This window comes from Salvia splendens, chromosome 10 (genome assembly GCF_004379255.2).
Source record: "Salvia splendens isolate huo1 chromosome 10, SspV2, whole genome shotgun sequence".
Taxonomy (NCBI): Eukaryota; Viridiplantae; Streptophyta; class Magnoliopsida; order Lamiales; family Lamiaceae; genus Salvia; species Salvia splendens.
The window spans coordinates 9,593,761-9,607,475 of record NC_056041.1 but is presented as its reverse complement, the minus strand read 5'-3'; the positions used below and the strand labels follow the sequence as shown (position 1 = coordinate 9,607,475).

The 13,715-nt window shown below is 33.1% G+C and overlaps 1 protein-coding gene and 1 long non-coding RNA gene across 6 annotated transcripts; one reads left to right on the top strand and one right to left on the bottom strand.

Annotated features, from left to right (window-relative positions):
• Nucleotides 1–7,219: 7,219 nt before the first annotated feature.
• Nucleotides 7,220–13,412, bottom strand: LOC121750264. Of its 2 annotated transcripts, none has more exons than XR_006039840.1 (8): nt 12,858–13,412; nt 12,646–12,677; nt 12,514–12,551; nt 9,256–9,407; nt 9,076–9,147; nt 8,923–8,993; nt 8,054–8,233; nt 7,220–7,278 (listed from the first exon to the last, which is right to left on the bottom strand). It is a non-coding gene; the product is annotated as an uncharacterized LOC121750264 (long non-coding RNA). The 2 variants fall into 2 exon arrangements; XR_006039839.1 differs by having other exon boundaries at nt 8,054–8,213; nt 12,858–13,410.
• Nucleotides 9,424–12,499, top strand: LOC121750263. 4 transcript variants are annotated; one of them, XM_042144772.1, is made up of 4 exons: nt 9,424–10,617; nt 10,710–10,827; nt 10,927–11,090; nt 11,184–12,499. In XM_042144772.1, the coding sequence occupies exons 2-4, from the start codon at nt 10,732–10,734 to the stop codon at nt 11,389–11,391; spliced, it is 468 nt and encodes a 155-aa protein (XP_042000706.1). In that variant the 5' UTR covers nt 9,424–10,617; nt 10,710–10,731; the 3' UTR covers nt 11,392–12,499. The 4 variants fall into 4 exon arrangements, 3 of the variants coding, with proteins under 3 accessions (XP_042000706.1, XP_042000705.1, XP_042000704.1); XM_042144771.1 differs by having other exon boundaries at nt 9,425–10,827; nt 11,184–11,301; nt 11,378–12,499; XM_042144770.1 differs by having other exon boundaries at nt 9,425–10,827.
• Nucleotides 13,413–13,715: the final 303 nt, after the last annotated feature.

Sequence of the window (13,715 nt, the reverse complement as noted above, 5' to 3'; positions counted from 1 at the left end):
CACAACATGATTATAGCCGACGAAGGGCCAAGGGCGGCTAGCTTCTACGACGAGGATGAAGCCGGAAGCTCAACAGCGAGGTCTCCCCCACGCCGAGGTGAGCATACGACGGTTGGCCAGAGGATCGAGACAAGGCACACAATGCGCGATACCCGAACCCACATTCAGCTACAAGAAGACCTAATCAAACACATGTGGGCGAAATTCGGTAACGAGTAGTGGTTTTTTTAATTTTTAGTATTTTAATTATGTAATTTTTTATTTTTAGGATTTTAATTATGTCTTTTTTTATTTTATTTGTCATTTGTAATATTATTTATGTTTTTTAATGAATTTTAGTATTATGGAAATGTTTATGTTTAATTGAATATTAAATTAATTGTGCTCGTCCTTGCGGAAGAGCACAGTTGTGGGTGTTGTGCTCTTGCCAGAGAGCAAGCATGAATAGTACCGCCCGGGCCCACAATCGTGCCGCTGGCAAGAGCACGGTTGTGGATGCTCTTACGAGCTAGGGATCAAATTCAAATTCAAATTCATAAGAAGATTATTATACCAAAATCAAACAGCGCTTACGAGCTAGGGATCAAATTCATAAGAAGATTATTATACTTTCTCGAGTAAATGCCAAAATTGATCCTGAACATATGACCATATTACGATTTTGGTCCTAAACTTTAAAAAATCAAAATTTAAAATTTAATTTGGTCAAAATCGGGATTAAACCCGTTGACCGTTAGTTTTTAACAGAACTGTTAACGGAGGACCAATTGTGATCCGATTTGAAATGTTCAGGATGCAAAAATTCAAAAGATAAAGTTTATGACCAAAATCATAAAATGACTATATGTTCATGACCAATTTTGGTTTTTACTCTACTTACTCCCTAAAACTACTTCAAAATGAGGGATTTTTATTTTTTTCTAACTAACTTAATCTTTTGAAATTAAAAATTGGAATTGGAAAATAATAAAATAGGCACCTTGAGAATCGATATTTGAGAAGCACCCATAAAATGTACTACTACTCCAAATATCGTGTTTATTTTACAATCATTCTATGTCGAAGAGAAAAAAATCACTAGTGATAATATATTTAATGTAATATATCCAATCAATATTTATTAGACAAATAGAAACAGATTAACACTCACACTAATCTCTCCTAATATGAAATTTACTTTATTTGGAAATGGGATATTGCCACAAAATTTTTCGAAAATTTGTTTTTTTTTCCACAAACTTTTTACTTGGCATTTAATATCACGAACTTAAATAGTTATTTAATTTTTTCTACCCGCGACAAAATCGGGTTACATTTTTGTTATTACATTGCATAAGATATGGTTACCAATAAAAAATGATAGAAAAACGATAATGATGTGATAACAAAGTCCCTAGAAGCCAGATATGGTTATCCATCTCATTTTAATGTAGTTGGATTTTGTCGTTAGTGGAAAAAATTAAATAACTATTTAAACTTGTGATATTATATATCAAATTCAAAGTTCATGGAAATTTATTTTTAAAGTTTCATACTATGTGTCTAAAATACCGAAATATGATAGTAACATTTTTAGACTTTCTATATATAATATGGAGTATGGTTCTGTTAAGTTGATAACTATCTTAAATTGATAACTGATGACTATGTCAACACGCATGCTATAGTCATCAACACAAAGAGTTTTACATGTCAACTAAATTTTGTTGACATACAATGTCTTCATGTTAGCATGTAAATATAGATGTCAACACAAGAGATGCGTATGTCAACTGTAGTTTGTTGGCACACGAATATCTTCGTGTTGAAATCTACTAAAAGGTGTATTGACATAGTTATCAGTTATCAAGTAGCAAATAATTATCAATTGATTATATCCCATATGGAATATATAATATTTTATATATACAATATGTATCCATTGAGGTGTGACCAATTGCTAACTCTCCCTAAATTGCTAACTGCAACTAATTAGAGACCATATGATATTTAGATATCTAGTGGTCTAAAATTTGTTATTTTGTCATGTGTAATTTCATTTTATTACAATTTAAATTTAAAAAGATAAGAAGAAATATCAAATTTGGGGTTTTAGATTTAACTGTCAATATAGTATAATAAACATATCAATACCATGCCTTGAGTATGTCAACACAATTTCGCATTGACATTTTATACGTATTATGTTGGCATATTATGATAGTTGTTTTGCTATTAAACGGCTTTTTGAAAAATACAAAAATTCAATAATTTTTATAAATTTTGACATTGGGACGGTATGCAAATAAGATCTCGTTAAAATCCATATAAATTATCTTTAATTTGATATATGTTGCATGAAAAATAATTTAAATTGAGATAGTTATATGTATTTAAAGTTGTGAGATAGTTTTTAAAAGTTAGTCATAACTAATTTGTTGTTAACTAAAATAAATACCTAATTGACATTTTTGTTCATTGTATTTCGTAGTTGAATGATCCTGGTTATTGATTTGAAGATCTAATGTCTATTAGTATTTAATTTATTGGTTATTGATTTGAAGATGTAATGTCTATTAGTATTTAATTTAAAATATATTTTATAAATTAATTTTGATAGACTTAATGTGATCACTTTAGTAGTATTAGTTTTAATTATTTTCAATTTGAATGTAATTGCTAATTTTGCATGAGTAATCTATTATATTTTGTTTTAGAGATTTTTCATATGTAAGTATACAAATCATTCTTTAATGTTACTTCACATCGTTTTCGAATTACATTATCCATTTCATTTGTTGTTTTTTGGCTTTGTATTGCCGAGTCGTCAACTTTAGGAAAATACTATTGGAAAAAATTGCACCCGCCCACCTTGCTTTTATTTTTACACACAAAATACATCATTCCATCATCTTTCTATCCTTTATTCTACAAAGCTCTTCGCTGAAATTTCAAATCGCCATTTGGGAAGATGAGAGAATTGTAAGTTGAGAAGAAGATAGTGTCACGACCACATCTCCCTAATAATAGTAAGCGTGGTGATGCGAAGCATATGTCCTACATTTTATCCCCTTAGACTAGGCATTTATATATAAATTACGACTCATCAAATCGTGTTTTCATCATTATTTAGGATGTAAAAAGCTGGTTGGAGCTCACTCAAACAACACTTGGTGTGCAGCAGCGTAGAGGATAGAAACCCGCCGGAAATCCACCGGAAATGACGCCCCATGCTCCGAAATGAGGCACTAATTGCTGCTGCACTCGGCAAAGCAGCTGACCCGCCCAGGTAGACACTCCAGCACCCGGCCGGGTGTGATTCGGAACACATAAAGAGTCCAGACGGGGAAGAATTTGAATCACCCTGTCCCCTTAGACTAGGCATTTATATATAAATTACGACTCATCAAATCGTGTTTTCATCATTATTTAGGATGTAAAAAGCTGGTTGGAGCTCACTCAAACAACACTTGGTGTGCAGCAGCGTAGAGGACAGAAACCCGCCGGAAATCCACCGGAAATGACGCGCCATGCTCCGAAATGAGGCACTAATTGCTGCTGCACTCGGCAAAGCAGCTGACCCGCCCGGGTAGACACTCCAGCACCCGGCCGGGTGTAATTCGGAACACATAAAGAGTCCAGACGGGGAAGAATTTCAGTCACCCGGCCGGGTGATTTTGTGGAGTTAAAATTCCACCCGGCCGGGTGAGATTCAGGATGCAGCGAGAGTCAGCAAGGGTCGAATTTCTAGCACCCGGCCGGGTGATTTTTCGGTTGTAAAATTCCACCCGGCCGGGTAGTGCATTTGTAACTGCAAACTTGCAGTTTCTCGGCAGTTTGGATGCATAAGAAGGGAGAAGAGGAGGAAGAAAGGGGTGACGATTTTGGGAGACGAAATTGGAGAAAAGAAGAGAGAAGAAGGGGGAGGATCCGGCATCCAATCTTCATCATCTCGGAGACGGACTACCACCGGCTATCGGAGAACACCATTAGTCTTACGGTTTTTCTTCTTTAGCATGTGTGGCTAGTTTTTCTTCATTGCTCATAACACTAGTAGGATGAATTGATTGTAGAGATTCTATATTTAATCATTTGCTTTGGTTTTCGTCTATGGTTTGCATTTTATATATGCTATGTTATGATGCATCTAATGTAGTATATTATTTGCCTCTTTCTAATGTCTCTTCAACTTGGAAATTGGATGATAACATAGATGAAGAACTTATGAATTTTACCTTGTTCAGAGATAAATGCATAAGTGAATATTGATGTAAAAAAGTCTTTGAAGTTGAATTATTACTTACTACGCATTCGTGGGAGTTTAGTTTGATGAGAAGATGATTATGTGTTAAGTGTTCAGCTAACCATAATATTTGTTGGCTTTGAGAAGTTAGTCTAATATTTACTGCGCTTTCGCGGGAATAATAGTCTAATGAGTATGTACTTTTGGCTATGTGTTCAGCTAGCATTAGTACTATAATTCTTTAAGTATGTTCAATACTTTTAGAGTGTAAAATTGATCATCGTTCTCAATTGCTTATGAACTTGAATATAGAATCAATACAATAGTGATTCATCCGAATGTTGTTGGGAGCAATGTTCTTTATCTCTTGAGTTTCTCCATTTTCGTACTTTAGCTCTTAAATTTAGTTTATTAATCTTGTCAATCCTTGTTAAATAATCAAACGCCTCCATGTGGTTCGACACTCGAAGTACTACATTCGACGATGTATTCTTGCAGTATCGTTGTAATATTAGAGTTATTTTTATTAAACTTGTGTGATCTTGCACTTGATTCTTGAACTCGAAGGTGCGGCCGACATGTTCAATAAGTACCTCCACATCGGCGAGACGACTGCCCGCGATTGTCTGAAGTATTTTTGTGAGGGCGTTAAGGAGATATTCGGGGATAGGTATCTTCGGAAGCCTACCCCCGAAGATTGCCAGGCTCTGATGGCTATGCACGGGAGTCAGCACGGGTTTCCGGGAATGTTGGGCAGTATAGATTATATGCATTGGGAGTGGAAGAACTGTCCCGCCGCCTGAAAAGGGTTGTACACTATCGGTTTCGAGGGCAAGAATCCCACGATGATCCTTGAAGCGGTAGCTGACTACCGGCTGTGGATTTGGCATGCGTATTTTGGAGTAGCCGGGTCGAACAACGACATCAATGTCCTCCAGTCATCGCCCCTTTTCAATGACCAGTATATGGGTGTTGGTCCGACCGTCAGTTTTGTCGCTAACGGCAACCAGCACAACATGGGCTATTATTTGGCGGATGGGATATACCCATGTTGCCCGTCTTTGTGAAGACGATCAGATGCCCCACATAAGAAAAGAAAGTCTATTTTGCGGGTCGTCAGGAGGCAACACGCAAGGATGTGAAGCGGGTATTTGGTGTGCTCCAGGCTTGATGGGCTGCAGTGAATGGTCCATCACGGCTGTGGTATATTGACAGCATCGCTGATATCATGTATGAATGTATTATCATGCACTACATGATTGTCGAAGATGAAGGTCCAGCAATGACTGATTGGGCCAATGATGATGTTGATGCTGCCGGTCCAAGCCACGACGTGGCCACCGCCAATGTACGTATGGGGATACCCCATAAAGAGGTCGATCGAGTCCGTGCATTTGCCGACATGCGCCAACGACAAGCCCATATTCGACTCCAGAACGATATTATTGAATAGATATGGACGCGGAGAGGTCGTCGTTGATATTTAGAATGTAATTTGTTTAGACTTTTTTTTTGTTGAAATGTATTTTTTTTTAATTTTTTTATTTAATGAAATGTACTTTTTTATTATTTTTATTTAATTCCGTAAATTGTTTAATTTGGTGAATTTGTGAATTTTTATTATTGTGGGATGTTCGTCGGGATGTCCGTCATTGTGCAGTGAGATGTCCTTATGACGTGACAGTGCAGTGGAATGTCCTTATGACGTAGCAGGAGGTGTTTTTGGGAAGTCCGTCGGGATGTCCGCTAGGACATCCGTCCCACTGTGGATGCTCTAATGTAGCACCGACTGTAAAATAAAATGATTGTTGAGTAAAGACAATTATACATAAATTATGGTGTAAATTCAAAAGACATAAGATAATTAATAGTAAAAGATAATAAATTATATAATACGGAGTAAGTGACAATAATTAAAGATATATAAAGCGGAGAAATAAACATAAAATTATGGTATAAATTCAAAAGAAATAATAAGAAATATAATAGACTTCATATAAGTGTACATTAAGATATAAAAACTGTGAAACTTAGATATAATGATGTTGCCATCACACTAAGCACCTATTGTTTCTAATGCTACAATAATGCCAACTGCACTACAATTTCAAATTATAGTTATGTACACCTATATAATACTAGCACTACATTAATCTATACTCATATAAAGGAGACCTGTTTGGAAAATTTACAGAAGTGGGGGCCAACATTTGGGCGGGAAACGTCATAAAATTTGACCAGTATCTTAACTTCATTTTTATTATCTTACGGTAAAAGTCAGTTTGTTTAATTTAGATCTTATATGTGATTAATTTTGTATGCATCGATAATTCTGTGTAGGGTTGCAGCCTATTTCTGTTAGATTTGCATAGGTTTTATAAAAAAATATTACTATTCTATTACTATATATATATATATATATATATATGGGGAAATGATATATATAGGGTTTTGATATATGCAAAATTAAATTTAAATACAGAAACGCAGAACAATATCATACGTATGACACTTTTAGGTCATAGTAAGTTAATTTTTAGGCCATGCTAACAAAGCATGACTGAAAATAATCTTAGCATGACATTAAACCCAAATATTATAATATGACTTAAAATTGCTTAATTATAACCTTTCGTGTTTTTGATTAATTATTGCCAATTAGATCATCTAATCTTAGGGCACTTTTTTGTCATCCGACGGTTACATTGGTGTCACGTGTCATTTAATAATGCAGATTTTCAGTTGAATAATACACACCGACTAATAATGCACCATTATAGTGTAATAATACAGATTTTCAGTTGAATAATGCACATCGACTAATAATGCATCATTATAGTGTAATAATGTAGATCACCTGGACCGTTGATGAATGAGATCTAACTGCCCATATTAAGAAGAATAAAAGATCTAAGGGATGAATAGGAGAATAACGCTCTCATATATATATATATATATATATATATATATATATATATATATATATATATAATTATATATAATTATTCCATTCTTCCATAGCTGTCTGATTCACTCCTCAGTTTCCAATGCATTCTCTGAAAAAGAAATATGTATTTCACATGTTAAATGCATATTTAAAACGTTTCATGATTATCAACTTAAAAATATCTATAAAATTCATGTTTTTAAGGAAAATTAAATATAATAATGCAGTTTTGAAATAATACTATTTGTGATCCATTATTTACATCCTTTTGTCCCTGAAAAAAAAATCGATATATAGTCAAGATGTGTGAAAATAATATTCAGATCCAGAAAATGGCAGAAAGTGGGCACCATACTAAACCTTAAAAAATTCATTTCTCTAAAGAAAATGGAGAAAGAGGGTAGTAATTAATTGAAATCTAGCTGCTTTAAATTTAAAAGAATTTCAAGTTTAGAAATGTGAAAAAATAATTATATAATTTTTATTCTGTACAAATAATTGCAGAATGTGTGAATCATTATAAATATGATATGCTAACCACCAAAGATTAACATCTTCAAAGCAGTTTTGATTGTTTGTATATTATGCTTACTTTGCTGAAATAGGTTATATAAAATAAATACATATATGATAGAAAATGATAGCAGATGTAGTAATTAATGTGTACCCATTACATAAAATTTCAAACCTTTGATAAAATGGCTAATTTTTAAAGTATCATATACTAACTAATTAAATAAAATTTTGAAAAATATAGATATAAATTAGAGCATTGGTACCAAGTTTATGAGAACTATCGCTTGAAAAATCAGGAAATAGATGATAGAAATCTAGGTATATTAATTAATCTGCACTCATTAGAGCATATATAGAGTATTTCGTACCTTGATTTATTTATGTCCACATGTTGATATGTTGCTGATGCAGTAGAGTAGGTTGTAGGGAAGCCACGCCTACTATCACCCTGATGCTTTTTGAGTAATGATGGTAGAGTGAGGAGTTAGAGGCGGTTGTCTATCTTCTTCTCTCTCCTTTATCTGCTGACTGGAGAGTAAGAGAGGCAGCTGTTATAAATTAGGGTTTAGATTAGTTTTTAAACTTATTTAGTCTCATATTAATATCACAAGAATAAGTTAATAAATGCATAAATTTAATGGGCACTAACTTAAGCTATATTAATGGAAGCTTTTAAAATTTAGTGGGCCGAATTTTGGACATGCTATTTTTTTAATAGTTTAGTAAAATTATTACTATTAACTTATATATTCGTGCATATATATGATATATATAATTTAGAAATTTTTTATTATATTAATGTTTATATTAGTTAGTAAATAGTACTAACTAGTAGTCTAATTGTATGAGTATTTTCAGTGTTTTTTATTATCTTATTTTGTTTTCTAATATTTATTTTTGAGTATTATGTGAAAGGTGTCTCATGATGATGTTTTAATGGGGAACTTGCATTGTTTCTAAACAGCATACTGAAGAAGAGAGCTCTATAAATAAATGCCCCTCTCCAAACACTCAGTTACTTCATCTCAACCGAAATCAGAAAGCAAAATCCACACAAAAGTAGTTCAGTTTCCTTCTTCTTCCCTAATTGATATTCATATTCTCCATGATCTTTATTTTCCTATACCATATTTATCTATTCTTTTCTGAATGTTCTCTCTTTTCTTAATCATTTCATTTCTCTTATATCATGTTTTGAATATGAACACTCTGTGAACAACTAACGAAGTGTTCTTACCTTGAATATCTGCATTTGTGTTATTCTTGATACCTTGCACTGCTCCTGCGTTTGAGTTTTTCTTTTTCTCCCTGCATTTAAAATTTAGAATGAAGATTCATTAGTTTTTCTATATTTCATGCATTTGAGCCTATGTAGAATGTATATACAGACCTCTTATTCTAGTTTTCCATGCAATATGTGTACCTTGGCTTCCATTATTTTTGAAATTTTTTAAGATGATTACTGCAAAAAAATGTTGGTGAATTCATTGACTGGAATAGTAAAGCTGTAATTTTTCAATATCTCTTTTTACTGCAGAAAGTTCTACCGAAGAATGGCACATTTAATTACCTTGGTTAATAATCTTCTGCCTAAAGTGCCTACCTCTGTCATCAAGGTCCGTTGTGTCCGGCTTTATGAGAACAATTATGGAGATAAGAATGATAAGACCTTGGAAGCTGTCTTCCATGATCGCGTGGTATGTTTTCTGACTTCTTCACAATCTGAAAATGAATTTATAATAAATATCAGACTTATAATGGAGATAAAAAAAATATAAGAAAAACAGAATATTGATTACTTTCATTTATTTTAACATATATATTTTCATTCTCTAAATTATGGTCATTTTTGTGAATAGGGCACCAGAATTCAAGCATCATTTCCAGGGTATTCATGCCAGAATATTGCTGCTAAACTAAGGGAAGGAGGGTTATTTTGCATTAGGAATTTTCTTGTGAGACCAAACAATCTCAAGAACAAGACTACCAATCACCAATTTAGGCTCACCATGGTTGCCAAAACTGAAATGTTTGAAGTCACAGATTCTAAATTCAAGTATTTTATGTTTGCATTTAAGAATTTTGATGAGATAGCAAGGCTTGACAGAGCTGTTGAAGAAACATTTTTTGGTACTCCCTCCGTCCCATGTTCCTCGCACTTTTCATTTTATGCCGTAAATTTGGGATTGATTTTTTAGTTTAATTAAATTAGAATTTTAAGAGTAACGAGACATCACTTAATAAATGAGCTTTTAACTTAAACTAACATATTAATTAAATGCATTAATTCTAACTTAAACTATAAATAGCGTAAGAAGTTTGTGACGAGCCCAAAAGCAATAGTGCAAGTAACATGGGACGGAGGGAGTATTATGTTTACATATTTTTAGGTATTTTGTTACTTTATATTTTTGTAGATATTCATTTTTCAATTTTGTTGATGTAATAGGAGTGATTGTTGCACCTGGGAGAGTTTTATGTCAGCCTAAATATAGACTTATAGAGGTTGAAATTGAAGATGAGAAAGTAAGTTTGAAAACAATGTTGAAAATTAAGAATCAAGGTTTCTGATTTTATTAATCTTTTTTCCCTTTTATTGCAGTCATAACATGATCTTTTGCACAATTTGGGATGCAAACATTGATTCTTATCTTCAACAGTTGGAGAAAAGTAAAGGAACATTGCCTATAATAATTGTTCAATTTTGCCGGCCAAATATGTTTAGAGGTAATATGTTTAACTAATATTTATTTTTCTGTTTGTTTTTAGTTTTTTTTCTATTAGTTTTTAATTTGTTTTAATTTCTGTAAGTTTTTTTAATCATTATTTCAATAACTGTATTTTTTAAGTGAGATGCGTGTGTCTACACATTTTAATTCCTCCCAAGTTTTATCAATGCTGATATAAGTGAGGTTAAGCAGTTTAGAAGCAGGTATGATAACAATGTTATTGAATTTTTTAAACGTATTGTAATAATATAATGTCATTAATTTTAACATTCTTATATTTAATTTATTGTTTTAGGATATTTGGGGATCCAACTTTCATGAGTATGGTGTCATTAGGTGAAGTTGGAAAGAATATAAATAGTGAGTTTGATGACCTGCAACTGAAGAGTCTGGAGGATGTCTTGTGTCCTGAGGTAGTGAATATTTTTTTTATATAATTTTACCTTTCCTTTGTTGTTGTTACTTAACTGATTAAAATCTCAACTTAGTTTGTGTCTTATTATTATTCACAGAGTGGTTCATATTGGGTGTTTGGAAGGGTTATTTATGTGGAATGTCACTATGGTCAATGGTTTTATGAGTCCCGCAAGATTTGTGTGAAGAAGCTTGAACAAGTTGCCCTTGGGAAGTATTATTATGTGCGTTGTAAGAAGATTTTTGGTTATGCCAAAAGGAGGTATTTCATTTTATTATTGTTATAGTGGTTTGATTAGTTTGATTAATCAGAGTTATAGCATTTTTTAATTTTTTAAAATTGAATCTTTTGTAGGTACAAATTTGTTCTAAATATTTTTGATGACACTAGCAATGTTTCACTTCTGCTTTGGGATAGAGAGGCTATTCAGCTATTGGATTTGAAAGTTGAAGACATTGTTAATGCAGATGAGGTATATATAATAAGAAACAAAGCTATAGTGTTTATAATTTGTATATATCTTATAGTATCTTTTATTTTTGTTGCAGATTCATTTAACTGATTTCATTCCTAGGAGGATAGAGGACATGCTTTGTTGACAGAATTTTCCGTTTAAAGTCCAACTAAATGATCATTTTGATTATCAAGTTAGCTATCCATTTACTGTGAATAAAGTCTGAAAAACTCCTGAAATTGTTGAAAAATATATCCCTGAAGGTTTTGTTTCAGAACCTATTAGTTCTCAGGTGAAGCTGTCTAGTCTATTGTTTGGAGATGATCTTGCTGAGGTATTTATTTCAATTATTATTATTATTCTATTTGTTTTATTCTATTATTAATTTTTTTACGTTACAAGTCACTCAGAAAAGCTTTCAAACACCAAACTTGTCCAGTATAGAGAATGACAATAATTCTAAATGGATTGAGGAAGGCACTGTGAAGAGATGCTTGGATATTGTGTTTGATGCATGTGAAGATGACATTGATTTTGAGGCTCTTAAAAGGCAGAAAGTGAATGGTGGAGAGTAGATCCTCATAAAGATATTTGGCTTGTGTTTTGAAGTTATGACAATGTTTAAGTTTTGTTATTTGGGATCATATTTTTAGCTTATTATTGAGCTTTTAAGCTTATGACTTATGATTTATTGTTATGTTTTTTTTTATATTCTATTTAAGTTTTTTTTTATAGTGGTTCATTATACCAGTTTTATTAAATGTTTTTACAGGACGGTTTGGATATTTTTAATCTCTTTTCTCTTAGGTTTACAGAGTATGCTTTACATATTAAGAAATTTTTAGTGTACTTTTACTGTCAGCTTCATTTGTTAGACAAAAGCGTGTTCAATCTGAGTATACTTAACCTGATCTTTTTACTAAACATGCATGTGATAGAGATTATCCCTATCAGTCACGAGAACCCCGCAAGAGCATTTTCCAGTTCACAATCACTCAATGTTAGTGGGCGCACGGGTTCACTAAAGGCGGTGAGGGCACTTGGTGGGTAGCTAATCATTTCAAGAATAAGTATACTTGCTGTATACTTACTTAAGCTAACATAACAGAGCCCAAGTTCATACAAAGCAGAATGTAAGACGGTAACTAACACGTGGAAAACAATCTGCAATTCTGAAGAGTTTTAAACTAAGTGTCAATACATACTTTTGAGTTCACGTAAGTAATATACCTGCTATATTTTTGTAAATGCTTCTTCCTTTTGTTTTCCTGCCATTATCAGATATATTTTAGTAAAGGTGTTTAACATATATATGAATTTATATAAATATGAATGTAGTTTAGGGCATAGATTTAGGCTTACAATTTTGTTCAACAAACTTGCCATTTTATCGCCTGCAAACCATGAATAGGTCAGTGTTTCAGATGTGAATAGACTAGAGATTCAATTTATTCAGTCCCAAATAAAGTAAAAAGTTTAGCTCTGTTAGAAACAGATCTGCTCTACCTTAATTAGTCAAAATTTGAAACATGTTATGAACAAATATATTGATACTCAAAGGAAGAACTTTCTACCTTTTTCTGGTGATGGATAGGATTTCGTCTCCCTTTGCGTCTTCTGCTTGTCCGTGTTCATCGGTGCAGGCGATTAGATACTTAGGATTTGTGCTTACGTCGCTGAATCAGTGTTTGAGGCTGTTAAGTTAGGGTTCAGGGTTAGCAGCAGTGGAGGAAAATAACGCTGTAGACGGCTTCCACGGCTTCGATTTCTCCGATTCTGGTCAAGCAGTGAGATTCGGATGATTTAGGTTTCGTCGCTGATTCTGTGTTTGAGGCGCTGAAGTTCGCGGAAGTGGAGGAAAATAACTCCATAAACGGCTTTTGTTTCTCCGATTTTAATGGTTGAGGCGTAAAAGGTGGAGAGCGATTTAGGGTTTTGTCGATTTGGTGATGGTTATGGAATTTCCCACGATTTTTCCCTCGAACGGGCAATGAGTAGATGTGTTCGTCGCCAATTTGCTGTTGAGGTGGAGTTTTTTCGCCGTCGTCGGTGACGTTTGTCGCGGTTTGCTGCGAAGTTGGCGAGGAGGATGATCTTCTAGGGTTTGTAATGTCGGTGCTGAGAATGAAAATTGCTATTTATATTTTCGTTAAATTATGTTATTAAATCATAATGTTGATTAAGTGTAGTTTGTTATTGTTAAGTCAGTAAGTTTAATGAATATCGTTTGAGCTCCTTCCTTTTTTTTCAAAATTGGGCCTTTAAAAAAATCAGTTTATGTATTGGGCCAGTTTCAGATAAATGGAAATATTTGGGTTTCATTTGTTTTTTGTGTGGGCTTTCCCGAAGAATTTAATTATGCTGTTTTTAATATGATGATATTGTTTGGCCCAGAAGTTCAACTTTTTTTGGATCATTATTATCGTAACTCT

Coding starts and splice junctions, on each gene's coding strand:
- LOC121750263 (XM_042144770.1), top strand. CDS start 10,666: ATGTCATTAATTTTAACATTCTTATATTTAATTTATTGTTTTAGGATA. Junction 10,828..10,926: donor AGGATGTCTTGTGTCCTGAG/GTAGTGAATATT, acceptor TATTATTCACAG/AGTGGTTCATATTGGGTGTT. Junction 11,091..11,183: donor TTTGGTTATGCCAAAAGGAG/GTATTTCATTTT, acceptor AATCTTTTGTAG/GTACAAATTTGTTCTAAATA.